At 40.4% G+C, this 22,547-nt stretch overlaps 1 protein-coding gene and 2 non-coding genes across 3 annotated transcripts; all 3 read left to right on the forward strand.

Moving 5' to 3' along the window:
• The first annotated feature begins 628 nt into the window (after positions 1-628).
• Positions 629-17,396, forward strand: EIF1AX (eukaryotic translation initiation factor 1A X-linked). The gene is made up of 7 exons (XM_007991256.3): positions 629-878; positions 4,915-4,998; positions 8,015-8,118; positions 10,450-10,500; positions 12,190-12,271; positions 13,763-13,854; positions 16,327-17,396. Exons 1-7 carry the CDS (start codon positions 863-865, stop codon positions 16,330-16,332), a joined length of 435 nt encoding a protein of 144 aa, XP_007989447.1. The 5' UTR covers positions 629-862; the 3' UTR covers positions 16,333-17,396.
• Positions 7,489-7,568, forward strand: LOC119620041 (small nucleolar RNA U2-19). The gene has a single exon (XR_005236437.1). It is a non-coding gene; the product is annotated as a small nucleolar RNA U2-19 (small nucleolar RNA).
• Positions 7,722-7,791, forward strand: LOC119620040 (small nucleolar RNA U2-30). The gene has a single exon (XR_005236436.1). It is a non-coding gene; the product is annotated as a small nucleolar RNA U2-30 (small nucleolar RNA).
• Positions 17,397-22,547: the final 5,151 nt, after the last annotated feature.

Genomic DNA, 22,547 nt, shown 5'->3' on the forward strand with positions numbered 1-22,547 from the left:
GGGGGCGGTGGCTCACGCCTGTAATCCCAACACTTTGGGAGGCCGAGATGGGTGGATCACGAGGTCAGCAGTTCAAGACCAGCCTAGCCAAGATGCTGAAACCCCGTCTCTACTGAAAACACAAAAATTAGCCGGGCGTGGTGGCATGTGCCTGTAATCCCAGCTACTCCGGAGGCTGAGGCAGGAGAATCGCTTGAACCTGGGCGGCAGAGGTTGCAGTGAGCCAAGATCGCGCCACTGCACTCCAGGCTGGGCGACTCCAGAGCAAGACTCCGTCTCAAAAAAATAAAATAAAAATAAAAATATATATATATTTTTAAAACTGAGCTAACCATGAGGTTAACAAGTCAACCACTTGTCAAACTGGGAGACGCGCGTTTGCTACAAAGCAGCAGAGGTCTGGCCTTAACCAGCAGCGAGCGCCACCTCAAACCGCCCTTTTCTATGACGCATAGGTCCTCCCCCGCCCTCCCTGACTCCGCCTTTTCCCTGCTTGCGGCCCTGCCCCTCGCGTCCTCTCCGGCTTGCTGCGCACCCTCCCAGAACGCGTCTGCCTCTGCCCTAACAATGTGGGGGTCAGTCGGCCACGCCTGCGCCATAAAGCCTAGGGGGCGGGCCCAGCCGGCGACGGGAGGCGGGGAAAAGCGACGCAAGCAGTCGCGACGCCATTTGCTGCCGCCGAGCGTGGACGCTGGCGGATCTCTAAAGAGCTCGGTCGCGATCCTCTCTCGCGCACGCTGCCTAGCCTCCAGCACCTCCTTGGTCCCGCGCGCTCCCTCGTGTCGCCCCTCGGAGCAGCAACCGCCTCGGTCGCCGTTACCCGCAAAGAAGTCAGAGACCCCGCGAGGTCGCCGCCACCGCCATGCCCAAGAATAAAGGTAATGCCGCCCGGACCCCCGGACCACGGCCCTCCTCGGCCGAGTTTCCCAGGTCCTGCCCGTAGATTGCAGGTCACCCAGGCCGCAGTGACCCTTTTTCCTTCCCGCCCTACCTGCCCGCGGCTGGGCGCCCCACACGCGACTCTGAGCTCGGGAGAGGAGCTGGGAAGTAAACTCCTGTTGCCCAGTTTGGCCACATTGGGGTGGAGCCGACGCCATTTTTGTAGGGCCTCCTGCGGGAGAATGGGCTTTTGCTCCTTATTCGCGCCAGACTGACCGCGGCTCGGTGGCGATGGTGGCGGGAACCCTACACCGGGCGGCCTAGGCTTAGTAGATAGGCCGATCTGGCCTTCCCGGGCATGAGGGGTTAATCCCTGGAAGCCGTTCTGAACTTTAAAAGAGTGCTGTCTGCGTTCGTGAGCACCAGGTACTCCTGCATGGGTCTCTTTATGGACAGTTCAGTATTGTTGAGGCTACTCGTTGTCCCTTGTGAACAGTGGGTGAAACCTTGATGCATTTCTAAGGCTCACTTCTAGAGATTTACTCTCTCTATCCCTTTACAGGATATAGCTTATGTTTGTTTGCTGAAAACTTATTCCATATTTAGCCAAGTTTTCTACTTTTGCTTCAGATCATGCATATGTTGTGAGAATAAAGACCTAATTTAAGTTTTCTCCATTCTGAGGCTAAGGATTCACAAATGATCAGACTTGAGGATAACTTTATTTGGGATTTCCAAAACGAAAGGCCTAATCTTAAAAAAAAAAAAAAAAAGGCGTAACACTCCTAAATAAATTACTTTTATAGATTTACAGTGTTCCTGTCATTTTTAATAGCCTTATAACTTGTTGAAGAAAATTGTGCAAGTAAATATAGGGAAAATATTGTATTTTCCTACAGGAGAGGATTATACTTCATAGTCCATAAGTAGTCTCCTTTGATTATTCATTCTTAGGAAATCTTTCCCTGACAGAGGCCTACTTCTGCTCTCTTTTCTACTTGACAGCTGGCTCCAGGAATTCTACCACATTTCCTCTTTGTAGCTGTCACTTATTACTTTATCCCTTAGGGTACTTGGTCGAGGTGTTCTGTGCACAAGTTGGTGCAGTCCTCTCGGGGGCTCTCCACCTTGCTGCCCTCGGAGATCAAACTTTTTGTAGCAAGGATTTTCACTGCTCATTATTTTGGAAAAGATCGAGTTATAAACAAAAAATTTTTTAAGTCTTAGGTTTTCTTCTGTATAATCCTTTATTCTCTCTGAGATGGTAAGGGAATCACTTCCATCTTATTCTCACCTTTGTTTCTAGTAATAAGATTTTCAATTCTTCCACCAGTCTGTAAGCTCTAAAAGGCAGGAATAGTATCTGTCTTAATCACATTCGATTGCTAGCACTTGCCACTTAGTAGATGCTCAATAAATATTTGTTGGTTTAAGTCACCTTCCTCCTGTCAACTCCACCCTTAGGTGAATAATAGGTTCTGCTTTGGTTCCAAGGGGATAGGACTTCTACACTAAATCACATCTAGTTCCCTAGCCTCATGTCTTAAGAAAGAGCCTCTCTGGGAATTTCTCCAAAACAACTCTGGTTTAAAGAATGTTGATGTCACTTTAATTGTTGTACACTCAGACCTAGTCTCATTCATTCAACAGAGAATTTAAAGAACATCCCATTACATGGCAATAAAATACAAAGGGGAATGATCAGGGTATGGTTAATTCTGGTAAGTTGACAAGTAATGAATCTTTTCTTAAATAATAATTGAGGCATACAAAAAATACAGCTAACATAATGGACCTGGGAACCCAGAGGGTTCTCAGAACCTGGAAACTCTGAATTTAAGAATTACAACGCAAATTGAGGTAAAGCCCTAATCACCTTTTACTCTCTTTTTGGAGGTTATCACCAGGCTGAGTTTGGTGTTTATCATTCCTGTACTGTCTTGAAACCAATCAGTTCTTAGTTATCTTACTTAGAGGAATGGTACTTTTCATGACCCCTGAATTTTTTGAGATAGGTTTTACTAATGTAGAAATAAAGTCATTTATTGTTCTGTTTTTCTTCATTGGAAAATCCAGAAGCCCTGTGAATATAAGCTGTGGTTACACAAGTAAGGGTAAAATTTGCCACATACTATGTGTTAAGTGACTTTTGCTTTGGATTGATTCATATCAACTTATTCTAGAAATTCTTAGAAACCCATCCTCAAATCAGGAAAAGGGGTATCATTTGGCCCACTCATAAGCATTTAGGGTATAGTGCTCCCACACTTTGAAGAAGTTACTGCCTGTGATTTTTAACTCACCACTCCGTTAGGAATGTATGGACTATTCTTGACCAATTCATTTGAAGAATTAGTGAACTCAGGTATATAACTCAGTAAACAGAGCAGGTATGATCTCGCCCTAAAGGAGCTTGCACTCTGTTTTGCAGGTCTGGCATGATTAATGGCTTCATACTTTTCTCTTTCTAGGAAATTAGTTTCAGTGTTCCCTAAGAATGCCTCAGATACTGAATTCTAAGGACTATGAGCGGGTCAGGAAATTGTAGAGGCCCCCCTAAAATAGCACAGAGCAATGTGAGACTGCCCCAGGAGAGAGTAAGTGGACTTGATTCAAGAAGTTAGATGTCTTTGCAGTGATCAGGTGCACATTAATGATTCCATTTGGGTTATGAACTTTTTCCTGCTTCCAAGCTCTTCCCATGAGTCTCTTAGTGTCATTACCACTTACAGCCTTTTTCCTGCCTTTTGGAAAACCACATTCCTGCCAATGTGGTTTCCTTTCTGGAATGGGAGCAAAATGCTGTGGACAGGTAACCTAATGTGGGGGCTAGGGACAAAAAAACATTGTGACTCTGGTCACCCCAGCTTACTGACTGCCATCAGTGAGCTGATTCACTCACTGAAGCCAGGCGAGTTACTGAACTTCTCTGAGCTTCAGGGAACTCATGGGTAAACTGGGAATAAATGAATGTTATGACCTCATGGGGTGATTGTGACAAGTAAATGGGCAGAATTATTGCATAGTGGTTAAGAGCATGCTCACTGGGATTATATAATAGAAACAGGGATGTTGAGTAGGGACCAGCATTATAAAAAAAAAATTGGGTACCGAACGGATATTTTTTAAGAGACAGTGTCTCTCCATGTTGCCCAGGCTAGCCTGGAACCTCCTGGGCTTGCTCAAGTGATCCTCCCACCTGAGCCTCCTGAGTAGCTGAGACCCTAGGCGCACACCACTGCACCCAATGAGATTTCAATGTTTATGGTCCTCTGCTACTAAAAGTTTGAAAACCATAGTTCTCTGTCCAGACACTGTCTTCACTTAATTTTCAAAGTATCGGGTTCCAGGCCAGGCGCGGTGGCTCAAGCCTGTAATCCCAGCACTTTGGGAGGCCGAGGCGGGCGGATCACGAGGTCAGGAGATGGAGACCATCCTGGCTAACACGGTGAAACCCCGTCTCTACTAAAAATACAAAAAACTAGCCGGGCGAGGTGGCGGGCGCCTGTAGTCCCAGCTACTCGGGAGGCTGAGGCAGGAGAATGGCGGAAACCCAGGAGGCGGAGCTTGCAGTGAGCCCAGATCCCGCCACTGCACTCCAGCCTGGGCGACAGAGCGAGACTCCGTCTCAAAAAAAAAAAAAACAAAGTATTGGGTTCCTTGCATAGGGCCTGGCTTTAGAAGGCATCCAAGATTTCCGCTTAGAAGAATATATATAGAATTGCATTTTTATTTCAAAAGGATGGATGCCAAAGTGAAATGTTTTTCTATATTTTTTAGTATAATATCTGCTATTTATGTGTATTTTATGTCAGAAAAATCCCCAAAGGAAATTCCAAGAAGGGTAGGGAGGTGATAATGTGTTAATGTTGGGATTGGAGATTGTAAATTTAATATGATTGAGTAGCTGAAATAGGTGATTTTTTAAATTTAAGTGATCTTTTAAAAAATGGTTTTATAAGCCTTAATTTCATTTTATTTCATATGTTTTACAGATAATTAATGTCATTTACGTCCTTTTTTTTAAACCATCAGGTAAAGGAGGTAAAAATAGACGCAGAGGTAAGAATGAGAATGAATCTGAAAAAAGAGAACTGGTATTCAAAGAGGATGGTCAGGGTAAGTGTTTTCATAAATTACGCTTTTTAAAATAACATCCTTTCTTTTTTAGCTGGGGACTTTGTTTTTTTGAGACATGGTCTTGCCCGTTGCCCAGGGTGAAGTGCGGTGGCACGATTACAGCTCACTGCAGCCATGACCTCCTGAGCCGAAGCAGTGCTTTCATTCAGCCTCCCGAGTATTTGGAACTACAGACACATACCACCATGTCTGGCTAATTTAAAAAATTTTTTTAGGCTGGGCGCGGTGGTTCATGCCTGTAATCCCAGCACTTTGGGAGGCCGAGGCGGGCAGATCACGAGGTCAGGAGTTCGAGACCAGCCTGACCAACATGATGAAACCCCTTCTCTACTAAAAATACAAAAATTAACTGGGCGTGGTGGTGCATGCCTGTAATCCCAGCTACTCAGGATTCTGAGGCAGGAGAATTGTTTGAACCTGGGAGGCGGAGGTTGCAGTGAGCCAAGATTGCACCACTGCACTCCAGCCTGGGTGACAGAGGGAGACTCCGTCTCAAAAAAAAAAAAAATTTTTTTTTTTTTACTAGAGGTGAAGTCTTCATATGTCACCCAGGCTGTTCTCGAACTTCTGGGCTCAAGTGATTCTCCCACCATGACCTCCCAAAGTACTGGGAACTAAGAATGTGTCGTATAGTTCAGAGGGAATTGAGCCTCAAAAGCTATGGTTGACAGTTCTATGATTTAGTTGACAGTTCTATGATTAGCATTTTTGATAGTGAATGGTGTGCATAATATCTTGAGTAGACCATGGACATTTGAAGGATGAGCCTGAGGTCCTTATAGACCTCTCCATTCTCTGGTGCCATTAGCATGTAACTTCATAAACTACAATAAAATGAAACTGAACAGTTAACTGACCTTATTAGACTGAAGAATTTTGTAAGTACCAGACCAGGATACATAGCACTAGTCAAATAAACCCTAACTGGATGGTTTGCCCTTTCCTGTTACTTTTATTTTGAGTCATTTCAAACCTACAGAAAGTTGCAGTATTAATGCAGCAAACTCCCTTAAATCCCTCATATGTACACACACGTGTAAAGAAATATATATGTACATATATATGTAGGATTCTTTTTTTTTTTTTTTTTTTTGAGATGGAGTCTCGCTCTGTCACCCAGGCTGGAGTGCAATGGTGCGATCTTGGCTCACTACAAGCTCCGCCTCCCGGGTTCACGCCATTCTCCTGCCTCAGCCTCCTGAGTAGCTGAGACTACAGGCGCCCGCCGCCATGCCTAGCTATTTTTTTTGTATTTTTAGTAAAGACGGGGTTTCACTGTGTTAGCCAGGATGGTCTTGATCTCCTGACCTCATGATCCACTTGTCTTGGTCTCCCAAAGTGCTGGGATTACAGGCGTGAGCCACCGTACCCAGCCCCATATGTAGGATTTCTTGAGGACCTTTTGAAATTTAGAGACATCATGTTACTTTTCCTTTACTTGATCATGTATCTCCTGAGAGCAAATATATTTTCTTATATAACTAGAAGAGAATTATCACACTCAGGTAATTTGACATTGATATAATATCTAATATATACTCCAAATTCATATTTTCTCAGGTATTCCAATCATTTCCAGAACTTCAGCTTTTTTTTTTTTTTTTTTTGAGACGGAGTCTCGCTCTGTCGCCAGGCTGGAGTGCAGTGGCGCAATCTCCACTCACTGCAAGCTCCGCCTCCCGGGTTCACGCCATTCTCCTGCCTCAGCCTCCCGTGTGGCTGGGACTACAGATGCCCGCCACCGCGCCTGGCTAATTTTTGTATTTTTAGTAGAGACGGGGTTTCACCGTGTTAGTCAGGATGGTCTCGATCTCCTGACCTCGTGATCCGCCCGTCTCGGCCTCCCAAAGTGCTGGGATTACAGGCGTGAGCCACCGCGCCCGGCCCAGAACTTCAGCTTTTAATAGAACTTTGGGTGGATTTATTATGCCATACATATAAACCAGTAAACACGAGATACGTTTTCTGGCTAAAAATCCTTTTGTTTCTTAGCCTTGGTCATCCTTGCCTCTGAAATAGCAGCTGACTTGACTTGGGCAGACACTGTTTTATTACCACAACTTCTCTCACTTCGGAAGAAAGGCTGCCTTTGAGTTGACCAACCATGTTGAGGTGGTAGGTGGGTGCTGGGCTCACTGTAGTCTGAGTAATTCACTTCCACAAGTCAACCCCACTATTGAGCCTTTCAAAGTGAAGTCTCAGTATATTTACAAATTAATGGACATCCTCTCTGGGGGTTAGTCATATTCTAATTCAAAAAAGACATTGTTTGAAGTTTGTTTTTGTTTGCTAAATGAACTAAAAATTATATGAGAATTGCTCCTAAAGGTACTGAGGTAAAGGAGAGCTAAAAGTGGGGTAGTTAATCTACTTATTCAGAATGAGTTGATAATTAAAACATGTCTAATAGCAGAGACCGTATGTTATAGAAATGCATTACATTCTCTGAGATCTGCTTTTACTGAAGTGGATCAGTGATGAAACTAGCCAAATCTGAACTTCAGAAGGTTTTCTAGTCTACCTGATGCATGATCTCTACAGTTCTGAGAAGCAAAACTAGAAAACAATGTAAAACAATAAGGGCGTATGTCTGGTGTGTGTGTGTGCACCCACATGTGTTTATAAAGGTAGCAGTTGTAGGAATGAATGAGATTGGGGGTGAGGGGGTGCGTATGTATGTCCATGAAAGCCTAATCATTCCAGGGCAATGATGTAAAGGTTTTACTACTGACCTTTGTAACTGTGAAGGTTTCTACACTTGACCTGAGCTCAGGAAAAAAAAGAAAGAAAGAAATGGCATTATAGAGTCTTGGTTCTAGCTCTGCCATTAACTAACTTGATATTTATCACTCCCTTATGTTTATTTATATTTTTAATATATGTATTTATTCCCAACTGGTGCAACTTTATTCTCTTGACAGTTTTATGTGGACTTTAAGTTGCTGTTATCAAAAGTTGAACAATATTCCGTACCCTTTTCCTTTCTCCCCGCTAGAGTATGCTCAGGTAATCAAAATGTTGGGAAATGGACGGCTAGAAGCAATGTGTTTTGATGGTGTAAAGAGGTTATGTCACATCAGAGGAAAATTGAGAAAAAAGGTAGGTGTGATTTGTTTTACTTTAATATAAAATTGGTTAAGGGGGAAAATCCCTCTAATAGTTTTTAACTGTCCATGGACTTCATTTTTGGAAATTCCCAAAAGACTTACCTAGGTAAACAGTGATTTACCTATAAGGCAAATAACAAGGTCTGTCATGGTAATTTTATACAGATTCTAATGTTAAAGAATCATTTGTTTTTTTTTTTTTGAGACGGAGTCTGGCTCTGTCGCCCAGGCTGGAGTGCAGTGGCCGGATCTCAGCTCACTGCAAGCTCCGCCTCCCGGGTTTACGCCATTCTCCGGCCTCAGCCTCCCGAGTAGCTGGGACTACAGGCGCCCGCCACCTCGCCCGGCTTGTTTTTTTTTTTTTTTTTTTTTTTTTTGTATTTCTTAGTAGAGACGGGGTTTCATCGTGTTAGCCAGGATGGTCTCGATCTCCTGACCTCGTGATCCGCCCGTCTCGGCCTCCCAAAGTGCTGGGATTACAGGCTTGAGCCACCGCGCCCGGCCCTAAAGAATCATTTGTATGACTTACGTTGTATTCCTGCCCAAAAAGTCTAAATTGATAGAGACATTCTGCAGAAACAAAAGGCCCAGCTTTTTTTCTCCTTGTCTTTTTTTTTTTTTGACACAGGGTCTTACTTTATCACCCAGCCTGTAGTGTAGTGGCATGATCTGGGCTCACTGTAGCTTCACCCTCCTTGGTTCAAGTGATCCTCCCACTTCAGCCTCCCATGTAGCAGGGACTACAGGCCTGTGCCACCATGCCTGGCTAATTTCTGTATTTTTTGTAGATATGGGGTTTCTCCATGTTGCTTAGGCTGGTTTCGAACTCCTGAGTTCAAGCAGTCAGCCCACCTTGGCCTCCCAAAATGCTGGGATTATAGGCATGAGCCACTGTACCCAGCCAGATGGCCCAGCTCTTAATGAAATGTTACTGTCATGAAAGTTTAAAAAAAAAAATTGGGGTACTATTCTAGTTTCAAGGAGACTTAAAGAGACCTGACAGTTAAATGTAGTAGGTGGCCCTTGTTTGGATTCTGGTTTAGGAATTGGACATATAGCTGTGAAGTGTACGTTAAGAAAATTTGAATATGAGTTATATTACATAAGCATTGTATTAATGTTGCATTTCCTGAATGTCATCGTGAATGGACTGCCTTGGAAAGTAATGATTAATTCACCATCACAGTAGTTATTCAGGCAGATTTATTAATCAGGTTGACTAAAAGTCCCAACTCTGATTTTGTATTTATTTTTTTAAATTTGATATGGGGGTCTTTCTTGTTTTTTTTTTTTTTTTTTTTTTGAGAGGGAGTCTGAGTCTGGCTCTGTGGCCCAGGCTGGAGTGCAGTGGCCGGATCTCAGCTCACTGCAAGCTCCGCCTCCCGGGTTTACGCCATTCTCCTGCCTCAGCCTCCCGAGTAGCTGGGACTACAGGCGCCTGCCACCTCGCCCGGCTAGTTTTTTTGTATTTTTTAGTAGAGACGGGGTTTCACCATGTTAGCCAGGCTGGTCTCGATCTCCTGACCTCGTGATCCGCCCGTCTCGACCTCCCAAAGTGTTGGGATTACAGGCTTGAGCCACCGCGCCCGGCCTGTTTTTTTTTTTTTTGAGACAGAGTCTCGCTCTGTCATCCAGACTGAAGTACAGTGGCACAATCTTGGCTCAGTGCAACCTCTGCCTCCCAGGTTCAAGTGTTTCTCTGGCCTCAGCCTCCTGAGTAGCTGGGATTATAGGCATGCACCACCACGCCTGGCTAATTTTTGTATTTTTAGTAAAGACAAGGTTTTACCATTTTGGCCAGGCTGGTCTTGAACTCCTGACCTCAAGTGATCTGCCAGATTCAGCCTCCCAAGGTGCTGGGATTATAGGTGTGAGCCAGCCCAAACTAAAATCTCTTAATTTCTTTTTTTTTTTTTTTTTCTTTTAAAGAAGTTTATTTTTTTGAAACGGAGTCTCACTCTGTTGCCCAGGCTGGAATGCAGTGGTACAGTCTTGGCTCACTGCAACCTCCGTCTCCCGGGTTCAAGTGATTCTCCAGCCTCAGCCTCCCGAGTAGCTGGGATTACAGGCGCCTGCCACCACGCCCAGCTAATTTTTGTAGTTTTTAATAGAGATGGGTTTTTGCCATGTTGGCCAGGCTGGTCTCGAACTCCTGACCTCAGGTGATCCGCCCACCTTGGCCTCCCAGAATCCTGGGATTACAGGCGTGAGCCACCGCTCCTGGCCTAAAATCTCTTAATTTCTAAACTAATTGATTGTTACTCTGGAATTTCTTGATTCTTCATTATTTGAAATATGACGGGCAGTGACTTTTCTTTTGTAGGTTTGGATAAATACCTCGGACATTATATTGGTCGGTCTCCGAGACTACCAGGTAAAAATTACATGTAAATTTTTCATATTTTACTGGCTTGAATTTGATGAGCCATTTCTTAAGAGCCAGTTTCATTTTAGGCATTGTGCTAGGTATCCCAGGGATTATGTTCAAATCAAAATCTGGGAGCCATTATTCTAGGGGATACAGCTGAATGAGTTAAGTGCCCATCCCACAAAAGACTCATAGCCTGGTAGTGGAGAGAATTAAGCACACAAGTAATTATAATACACATCACGACATAGGTATGTGCTATAAATATAGAGGAGCACTTGGGAAAGAAAGAAAATGGTGATTGCCTTTCATGATCGTAACCCTTGACTCTGTAGACTCATTGTGGGTCTGTGAAATCTATTTGACATCCACCTATTGGAAATCATCCCTGTGTGATACTGTCTCTATTTGTATAGCCTTGAGCATGCTTTGATTTTTTTTTTTTTTTAATCCAGAATAAATAATTTAAATCTTCACTTTAAACCATTGTTTCTCAACCGTGGGCAATTTTGCCCTCCAGGGGACGTTGGCAGTGTCTAGAGACTTCTGGTTGTTACAACTGGGGGATGGGTGCAGTGCTGCTAGCGTGTAGTAAATAGAGGCTGAGGTGGGCACAGGACAGCATCCCATAACAGAGAACAGTCCACCTCACAATAATCCGTAGCGCTGAGGTGAGAAAGCTTGCTTTAAATTCATACCATTTTAATGTCCCTTTTTTTCTTATGATCTAACAATAACCCCAGGAATAGGAAGAATAAGTAATTTCCTGTTCGATAGATAAGGACACCAAGGGTCCGAAATGAGTAACATTTTAACTGTAAAGTGACAGCCAGGACCAACTTCTGATTTGAAATTTTTCGTGATCCTTCCATGCCCCTCCCACTTACAGGGTGGTCTTTGGCTCAATAGCATCTTCTGGAAGCTTGTTAGAAATACACATTCTTTGACTCTTCAGTCAGAGCATGCATTTTAATAAGATCTCCATGGGCTTCTATACACTTTACATTTTAAGAAGTACTGATCTGAATCACACTGTCCTTGAAGTTGAAGCAATCAATTTTCTCCCTTAACTGAGTTAAATTATTTTCAAATAGGGAAGTAGAACATTCTAAGACAGTATTTCTCAATGGGACTTTTGCATCAAAAATAGCAAAGAACTTCTCACAGTACTAAATCTTGGGCTTCTCTTCACATCTGCTAATCTATCTTCAGAAGATACAAAAGCTCCACAGGAGATTGTGATTGATACATAGCCAAAGAAGCACAGATAATGCAGAAAGGTATAATTTGCTTAGGTCATTATACCAGTCTCAGTTCAGTCTCAGTTTTGGAATTGCAGTGTTTGATGACCCTGCAAATTATTGTCCCAGGGACCTTTTGTACTTCAAAAGACTTCTAATCAAAGGGTAATATTAAATAATCTAAAATATGGGGTCTTCACAGTTCTGCTCTTATTAAGTGAGATCTTTAAATATATTTCCCAAGCCTGTTAATAATCATTCAGCCATGTACATAAACTTCCTCCTGGGTTAAACCCAAGGATCTTTTTCAGAGGGTATGAGAAAGCTTTAAAATTTAAAAGGAAATTTATAATAAAATGGTGAGATTTGATTGTTTATTCAATATGAGAATTTATGAAATAACTGATAATATTTCATCATGATCAGTTTTTAAAGTTATTTGTCTCTATTTAAGGATAACAAAGCTGATGTGATTTTAAAATACAATGCAGACGAAGCTAGAAGTCTGAAGGCATACGGCGAGCTTCCAGAGCATGGTAATGTCTGAGTTACTGTATTAATTTGTCATATGGTATTTAGGTTATCTGTTGCTGTTTAGGTGAAGGAACTGTGGATTTTGCTTATTTACTTTAGTGCTTACATTTTTAGTTTTAAGTATGCCTGCCTATGCTTCATAATACTAGATATTTTAAGAAAGAAATTACTGGAATTCTGTTCCCAATAAATATAGTGAGGAGTTATATTCTGTAAGCTTTGGAGTTCCACATAATGCTAACCAAAGGAATAATTTTGTTATAGTATCTATTTTAAAATTCCTTTCTTGAGAGACTGTCAGTGCTCATATGGGTTAAACATGAAGTGCACGTCAGCCAGGCGTGGTGGCACATGCCTGTAAGTCTCAGCTACTTGGGAGGCCAAGACGGGAGGACTGCTTGAGTCCAGGAGTTCGAGGATGCAGTGACCTGTGATCATGCCACTGTACTCGAGCCTCAGTGACAAAGCAAGATCTTGTCTGAAAAAAAATTAAAAACATGAAGCAAGGGCACATAATTAGGTACCATTACTGATTTTGTTTGTTTATTTGTTTGTTTGTTTTGAAATGGAGTCTCACTCGGTTGCCCAGGCTGGAGTGCAGTGGTGCAATCTTGGCTCGCTGCAACCTCTGCCTCCCCGGTTCAAGCGATTCTCAGCCTCCGAAGCAGCTGGGATTACAGGCGTGCACCACCATGCCCAGCTAATTTTGTATTTTTAGTAGAGACGGGGTAAAAAGTTCTATTTTCATTTTATCGTTGTGTAACAGTATCCCGTAGGATTTTTTAAAAGCAGCATTCTTGGTTTTCACCCTTCCAAATACAAAAGTAATGAATTCTTAATGCAGAAAACCTAAAAATAAGTCCCTTATAACCTCATCAGACGAGAAATGTACTTGACATACTATTTTGTAGGCCTGCATTTTCACTTGGCAGTTACTGTTTTTGGCTCTGTTGTATCTTATTATGAAAAAACTTAATTTTATTATGTTTTACTTAAGCACGAAAGTATTAATTTTACTTAAGCATGAAAGTCCTGCTGAAATTACTTAGCATTTCTGGTCTAATAAATGTTAATGTATCTAGGAATAGGACTAGCGCTTCCTGGTTCATTTTCATTTCTTTAGGGATAATCATGATTTGACCAGATCTTTCTCATTGATGAGTCTATCTGATGATTAGTGAACCAGCTATTCTTAAGGAAATACGTTGTTACCATGTGCTCAAACCTTTTGAGAAGTATACCTGGAAGTTATAATAGCTTCAGAATTAGTGTAATTAGAGCCTTCCTTACTGAAAATACCTTTGCAAACAAAAGAAAATGGTAACACAGATACTCCCATCTTGACATAGCAGTGACACTGCAGGGAATTTTGCTTCATAAAATATTCTTTATAGTAATTGTATTATATAAAAGTTAGGAATGCTTTTCTTATGGTGAAACTTTGATTAAATTACAGTGCTGACTTATCAGTGTATTTCTTACTGTGTCCTTAGCTAAAATCAATGAAACTGATACATTTGGTCCTGGAGATGATGATGAAATTCAGTTTGATGACATTGGAGATGATGATGAAGATATTGATGACGTAAGTAGATATACCTTGGGTTTTCCAATTTTTGTTATTATCCATGGAGAAACCAACTTTCCCCTAACATAAATAAGGGTATATTTTGAGAATTGTCTGAATTAAATAGTATTATGTAGAAGACACCTAGTCAAACTGTTTATTTTGAGAATTCTTTTTTTTTTTTTTTTTTTTTTTTTGAGATGGAGTTTCATTCTGTCACCCAGGCTGGAGTGCAGTGGTGCAATCTCAGCTCACTGCAACCTCTGCCTTCTGGGTTCAAGCCATTCTCCTGCCTCAGCCTCCCAAATAGCTGGGACTACAGGCGCGTGCCACCACACCTGGCTAATATTTGTATTTTTAGTAGAGATGAGGTTTCACCATGTTGGCCAGACTGGTCTCGAACTCCTGACCTCAGGAGATCTGCCCTCCTCGGCCTCCCAAAGTGCTGGGATTACAGGCGTGAGCCACCACGCCTGGCCCTATTTTGAGAATTCTTACAACCCTCTTCAATTTCTCTTCCTGAAAAGGTCAGTGTTTGCCTTGGCAATATTGACGCCAGCCACTGTAAGCGTGATTTGTTTAATTATGAGTCTCTAAAGAGATAGCTATTAAAAAATTTAGTGGACAGGCCGGGCGCGGTGGCTCAAGCCTGTAGTCCCAGCACTTTGGGAGGCCGAGACGGGTGGATCACGAGGTCAGGAGATCGAGACCATCCTGGCTAACACAGTGAAACCCCGTCTCTACTAAAAAATACAAAAAAATAGGCGAGGTGGCGGGTGCCTGTAGTCCCAGCTACTCGGGAGGCTGAGGCAGGAGAATGGTGCAAACCCGGGAGGTAGAGCTTGCAGTGAGCTGAGATCCGGCCACTGCACTCCAGCCTGGGCGACAGAGCGAGACTCCGTCTCAAAAAAAAAAAACAAAAAATTTAGTGGACAGTTGAAAAATAGATCTTATCAAAGGAACATGCCTTTTTAATTGAAATATTAGTGTGTTGAAAGAATATTGTTTGAATCAGCTTGATGTGAAGATTGGAATTACAACATACACTGAAAGCCTTGTCAAAATGGAAGCCCATTGCCAATTATGGTATTTTTAGCTGTTGGATGTGTACTGTTGGCAAACTCTTGGGCAGTTGGTATGTTTATTTTGAGGAAAATGGATTGTCTATCCTAATAATAAAGTAGTAATACCCATAAGTGTAAATGCTTTACTGCACTTCTGCTGTTAATGTATTTGAATGAAATTCAAACTTATTCTTTTGGCAGTATAAATTTATTTAGCGATTGGGGTGTTACTCTTAAATCTGTTTTGGGCTCTTTTCAAACCTCTTTAACTAAAATGTAGTTCAGAAACCACCTGTGTATTTCAACCCAAAAACAATAATAAGTCAGATGTGGTGGTATGCACCCGTAGTCCCATCTACTCAGGAGGCTGATGGGAGGATCACCTGAGCCCAGGAGCTCAAGACCAGCCTGGGCAACATAGCCAGACCTTGTCTCTAAATAAATAACATAATAACGTTAAATTTGATGCAAAGATGGAATTTCAGAATACCTAGAGCAGTTGTTCCTGACCAAGAATACTCACACCTGAGTTAAATTACTAATGTTACAGACATTTTAACACATACACAAAAATAGGAAGTGAGAAATAAACATATTGTTCTGTTATTTTCTTAATTTTGGAGACCCTGAGCCAAGAGGAGTCTTGTGACTAAACTGTTACTAATATTTTGACAATAGAATTAACAATTCTATTTTTGGTAAGAACTTGCAGCTGACGTGTGGATTAAGTGCCAACCCAAACATTTTGACATCTGAGCAGGGGTAGAAGGCCTCTTTAAAAAAAAAAAAAATTAAGGAACCTAACCAGAGAACATGCATGAATATAAAGCCGCATGCACCAAGATAATGGGTTGAGAATCTAGGCATGGTCAAGATTTTCTCAGTAAAAATTTCTGGATCTGGGCCAACACCTCCTCAGAACTGGACCCAGCTGGCTGGCTGGAAAAGAGACAGTAAAGACAGTGATTATTAAAGAGTTCTCTTGAACATTTTGTAAAAGTTGACTCTGTCACCTGAGAACCCTACTTCTTTGAGACATTTCCCCAGGTGGTTTATAGATGTTTTAACTGTAGCCAGATTGACTCAGGAGAATTAGGTCAGTATCACACTGGTCCTGTTCTTGAAGGGATCGTATCATGCTTCCCGTGTCTCCTCCCATCCACAAGATACAAAAATCTCAAATTACTAGCATTAAAGGAAAGGAAGGAGACAGTAAACTTTATGAAGAATATTTTGCATAACATGTAACATTACAAAGGAGATCAAAACGATTTACTTATAGCAGGCCAGAATTATAGAAATTTCTTCTTCAAACTATTTGTTTCTCAGGTAGCCTAAGGAGGTGAAAGTCTCCCTTATATATGGAGTAGACTGTTGGAATATAAGAATTCTTTTTCCTTTCATCTGATGTTCTTTTCCCTTCCAGATCTAAATTGAACTCAACATTTTACATTCCATCTTTTCTGGATTGTCCTACAATTTGGATTTTGACCATGACAAAGAAGATTAAAATTTCATTAGCATGAATGCAATTTGTTAAAGCAGACTGATTTGTTTCTAAGGTATTTCTTGTTTTTTAAAAAACTGATAATGCTGAATTATCTTAAGTGAGATGTTAAGCCCCCTTTGTTCTTTTAATGTAATGGAGCTTATGGATAGAAGACCATGTCTACTAATTACAAAAAAAAAAAAAAATGCATTGCTGCTTTTCCTACCACTTCCAATACGAAAATGGGTGTTTTGAAGAAATCATTTGCCTTGTCCTCACAGAATATGATTAAGCCCTGGCCTCTTGATTGTATAGAGTCATTGTGTATATTTCAGTTACCTAGATATTCCCTTGAGATTTTGATAAAATTTGAGGGAGGCAGAAATCTGCATTTGAAGAAAAAAAAAATTAAGTCTGTTTGTCATATTTAAGTAGCCTGTGGCTATTTTTATACTGATTTTGATGTCATGTGTTCTTTTCATAGTCGTATTTTGCCACCATAAACATTAAAAAAAAAGTATTTCCAAAATGCAGTTTCAGAACCTGGGTTTTAATAGCAATTTTGAATTTGTAAGCTTAGTAGTTGCAGAAATTGAACACTAGGTGGCACTCAGTTATCGTAACAGTGGAAGTACTGATATAATTGTTGACTTTTCTTTTACTATGTGTAAGAAATACGCCAAACATGAAAAGATTGTTTTCATCATATGCATGTATGTAGAATATTTTTACAGAGCAGAAAGATTGTTAGAAGTGTGATTTTTATTTTCAGAAGTCATGTACGTGTAAGTAAGCTACAATTTTGAGTGCTTTATAAACACTTAAGATATATATAAATTAATTTCATAGCAACTTGTAAAAAAAAAAAAAAAACTTGTTGAAAAGCCTTTTTCAACATATCCCTAAACTAAGGGAAGAGGAGGGAATAACAACTCAATGAAAAGACGGTCTCCAATTTCTGAATGGAAAAGCTACAGCTGAGAAATAAAATAAAATGTTGTGCTGCAGAATATGTTATACCCTTATTTTGTGTTAAGGATGTACTTTATTATGTGAATGGTTTTGGTTTTGTTTTCTGTTTTTGTTTTTTGCTTGTATTGGGAGCTAGCTTTACTGGTAACTTCCTTATTTAGTTTTTAGTGGTCAACTCTAATAAAATGAAACTAGGGCTGAGCTAGTTAACCCTCACTAGCCAAACTGAAATTGTATGCAACATTAAAAGAAGAGATCCATCATGTAGCTTGTGACACTTTTATTTTATTAGTCACCGGGGAACTTTTCAGTGATGAAAATACACAGGGCAATAAACCTTCACATGGCTTCAAAAGGAAAACAAACAAATCTTCTCTAATCTGCTCTTACTGTAATTTCCTAAGTGTATACCAAACTCTGGATTTAAAGATCTGAGGTACTATAGAACATTAAGTTGAGGAATAGAAATTAAGAGTACATATTCATGGTTTATATTTCTTATTCTATGGAGTTCCTGAACACATCTAGGTGGAATGCATCTGAGACTAAGGGCTGGTTTTTAATCCTCATCCTCATAAGAAACCAGCCTTGAAGAATTAACAATTGTCTTCATCGGTATTCTAAACCTCCTAAGATATTTAGGCTTCTGTACATAAAAGTGTTTTTGCTAAATTTACAGTATGTATAGGTCCTTTCATATTCTTTTACTAAGAATGTTTGAACTTGGCATATTTGATATAGTTCCTCGTAGGAATAGCACAGCTCAAACATTAGTTTTTCTACTTACCTCCTCTAACACATGTGGTTTGTCTGGAGAGTTTCTAAAAATTCACCTATAACCCCAGTTCATGTATTTGCTGGTGATTGTTCTTGCTGAGGTAAATCTCGAATCAGTGATTAAAATAGTTGGGGTAAAGTTGTAGCTTATATGCAATACTACTTGGAGGAATTCTTCTAATTTGTATTTAATGTGGAAATTGTATAGTTTCATTGATTTAATCATAAATAATGGAAATGGTCTTCAGGCAGTTTTATTTTTGATTTTTTTTACGTATACACTGATTCCTATAATACAGTGCTATAAGCTATGCACAGAAAGAAAATAAAACGTTTGAAATCCAAGAATAATCGTTCTTACTGCTAAGAGGGAGTAATAGTTATTACTAATGATTTTGATGGGGTTGCATTTTTGATGCAATGTTTATTCCACTTGCAGTTAGAATATGAATATGTTTTATCACTAATGCGGCTGAATAACCAAACCAAACATTTGTGTAAAAAAAAAAAAAAGCCAAGATTTCATTGTTTGTTGAATATTTCTTAAGCATCTAGCCCCTAAAGATACCGCTTCTTACCGAGCCTGTAAACTATGCATGATGGAAATTCTTGTATTTTATTGAGGAATGGCTGTTGGTTTACTCACCACATCTGTGGAATCATGGCTATAAATGTTTGCTTACAAACTCTTTGTGACTTGTAATTTAACTTAATCTCATCTAATGTAAATATTAGATTATGATGTTCAGTAACATCTTTCATAGGTATAAATTGCTGTCATTATTGATTTCAGAGTAACTCTGAGTAATCAAATAGGTAAAAGCATGTTTTGAGTAAAATAGCTAGATTTATACTTTACTTGTATTGTATACAGACTTAACAACAACCGGAATTGACTGGATTGACAGTTAAAGTGTCAGAATGAAAGCGAGGTTTTTTAATGTTACCTGACTGTCCTAAAGATGAAAATGATTTTTATTGGTATGAAATGCTTATTTTTATTCTACTTGGTAAGTTTTATTTATACTCTTTGGACTCCCATAAACTTTTGCACACTGCTTTGTGTTTTTGGTTTACCCTAAACTACCATCCTTTTTATCTTTGCTTTTTTTCTTCCTATTCAGAAAAGAGCAAAATGTGAAAAGACACTAGACTCTCAGGTATAGAGTGAACTGAGCAATTTGGAGGACGTATTGGACTTTGTCCTCTCTTATTCCACCCTCCCAGCCCTGAAAGTTGCTAGGTACTTGTAAGGCAATGTACTGGAGAGGGGAGAGCATGGATCCTGGGGTCCAAGGGACTTTGCCCCCACCCTTACTTGGCCTTCTACCTGCAGGTGACCACTGGCACATTCTCCTGCTTGTCTCAGCTTCAGGTTCTTCACCTCTAAGATGGGGATGATGAAAACAGTACCTGTCATGCAGAGTTATTGGGAGGATTGATCATTTAGATGTTTATACATGTAATGTACTTAGAGCAGTGTCGGCCTCTTTTCACTTGATATCCAGTACTATGTAAGATAGAGGATGCATGTCTTCTATATTCTGTATTTCCCATTTCTTTTGCGTGCAGTCTTTGATTCGTACAATAGAAGGAACACGTAGAATGTATATTTGTACCTTCATGTCAACAGAGTATTTAAAATTGCTACCAACCTCATTTAATTCGGTATAAGACTAACAGATGAAGTCTCTCATTTGCTTGAAGATATTTTACAAAATACCAACTGCTCTATATTTCTTTAGAGAAAGATTATAGTTACTAATATTGATACCTCTGATAATAATTTATTCTTAAATCTTCAGTGATCCCTTTTACTATAGATTCATGACAGCCAGTAAGTACTAACTGACTTAGAGGTGTCCTTTCCCATCATATGGAATGATGTAAAGAAATCAGATACAAACTACTGCAATTAGAAAATAAAATATGAACAACTTTCAACAATGTATACAATTGATTCTTTTCGAACTGTTTATAACATTTTTAACTATTCATGTGATTCTCTTCCAAAAATTTGCTATTTTTAAAAGTTAATTGTGATATATAAGGAAAAGGTATACCTTGTTTTTATTTTTGTCTATTTTTGGTTGTTTGATCTAAATGAATCCACTTAGCCATATTCCAGATATGGGGTTGCATTTCCTCAGCAAGTGAATTTGTCACAAATCTGTGCTGAAGAAGGCATTTTCTAACGGTAAGTCAGTTCAGCAGAGTGACTTCAGATTGCAAAAGTCACATTCAACAGACCTTACTTTATACAATGCAGAGACCTATAGGTGAAGTAAATACTTACACTTCTGGTCAATTTGCCCACTTTTAAAAGCCCAGTCTGTACTGCCATTCCAATCCATTGTTTTGTTCAGTTCACAACTTGATGTTGGTAGATCAGAAAGTAGGGACAAAATCTGAGTCAAGTCCCATTGCTGATTTCTGTGCTGTCTGATACAAAATTAACTGGACTTGGCAGATTTGACAACATTTAATACATATTTATGATTTTAAACCTGTCTTAGGAATCTAACAATGGGATTTTGTTGTTGTTTTTTTCTTGAGACGGAGTCTAACTCTGTCGCCCAGGCTGGAGTGCAGTGGTGCAATCTCAGTTCACTGCAACCTCTGCCTCCCAGATTCGAGAGATTCTCTTCAGCCTCCTGAGTAGCTGGGATTATAGGCGCCTGCCACCACACCTGGCTAATTTTTGTATTTTTGGTAGAGACAGGGTTTCACAATGTTGGCAAGGCTGGTTTCCAACTCCTGACCTCAAGTGATCTGCCTGCCTCGGCTTCCAAAAGTGCTAGGATTACAGATGTAAGCTACTGCACTCAGCCATTCTTTCATTCATTCATTTAGAGACAGGGTCTTGCTCTGTTGCCCAGGGTGAATGCAATGACACCATATCACAGCTCACTGCAGCATCAACCTCCCTGGCTCAAGTGATCCTCCTACCTCAGCCTCCCAAGCAATGGGGATTACAGGTGTGCACCACCATGCCGGAATGTTTTGTTTTTATTTTTTAGAGATGGGGTCTCACAATTTTGTCCAGGCTGGTCTCCAACACCTGGATGCAAGTGCTTCTCCCACCTTGGCCTCCCAAAATGCTGATATTACAGGTGTAAGACACTATGCCCGGCCAAAAACCTCTTTTTTGAGACGGAGTTTTGCTCTTGTTGCCCAGGTTGGAGTGCAATGGCGTGATCTCAGCTCTCTGCAATCTGCGCCTCCCGGGTTCAAGTGATTCTCCTGCCTCAGCCTCCTGAGTAGCTATGATTACAGGCATGCGCTAGCATGCCCAGCTAACTGTATTTTTAGTAGAGACGGGGTTTCCCCATGTTGGTCAGGCTGGTCTCAACTCCCGACCACAGGTGATCTCCCCTCCTTGGCCTCTCAAAGTGCTGGAACTACAGGGGTGAGCCACCACGCCCGGCCATACTAAAGATTTTTGTAGGAAGTTAGTGTAGTGGGAAAAGCGCGGGAAACTCGAAAGTCATTTTCTTTAAAAGCTTAAGTATAAATTACATTATTGGACAGTCTGTCATAATGTTATGAAAATGTCAATTTTCTCCAAATTAACCTCTGACTTCAATATAATTACATGTAGTATTACAGCAGGCCTTGGTGGGAGATTGCAAAAACATCCTAAAGTATATTCATTTGGAAATACTGAATTTCAAAGAATTCTAAAAACACTGCCAAGAGGGAATTCAACAGATAAGTTGCACCCTAAGCCATAGTAGTAAATAATAGATGGTGTAACAGAAGGATCAGAATAGATAGCTCAGAATCTAGCTCACCTACTATGGGAATTAGATACTTGATTTTTTTTTTTAATGGCTTCAAAAATTACTGGGGAAAGGGTAGGTAAGCAGGTAGTGCTGACCAAACTACACTTCGGAGAGAAAAGTGGATTTGGATCTTTACCTCACGCTAGTACAGAAAAATTGCTTGAGAGTAAAGCATTTTTTACTTTTTTTTTTTTATTATTATAAGCCTGAGAGCAATGGGGAGCATCTTGGGACTAGGGAAGTTTGTATTAAGACTTCTTAAAATGCAAACCGTAAGGTGAAAAATTTATGGATTTTATCACTTCATAACCATCATGAGATCGGATCAAGCAAGAACCATCAATGGATGCTAAATCTAGAGAGAATTTTGAGTAAGAGTAAGTACCTGCATAACCTTAAAGTGCCTCCCCACAGAGTGCTTATTGCAAGAGGAAAACTACCTCTACGTTGGAGGAACAGCCAATGGAGAGAAAATTGTTGTATCCATGTTAAACTTACTTAAATTGGTAATTAACTCTAGTATGTGTAATAGAACATAATCTTAGGAAATACACATGGAAGTACTTGTAACTTACTCTCAAAACGATTAAAAAATAGGGCAATATTATAAATGGAGTAAACATG

This window comes from Chlorocebus sabaeus, chromosome X (genome assembly GCF_047675955.1).
Source record: "Chlorocebus sabaeus isolate Y175 chromosome X, mChlSab1.0.hap1, whole genome shotgun sequence".
Taxonomy (NCBI): domain Eukaryota; kingdom Metazoa; phylum Chordata; class Mammalia; order Primates; family Cercopithecidae; genus Chlorocebus; species Chlorocebus sabaeus.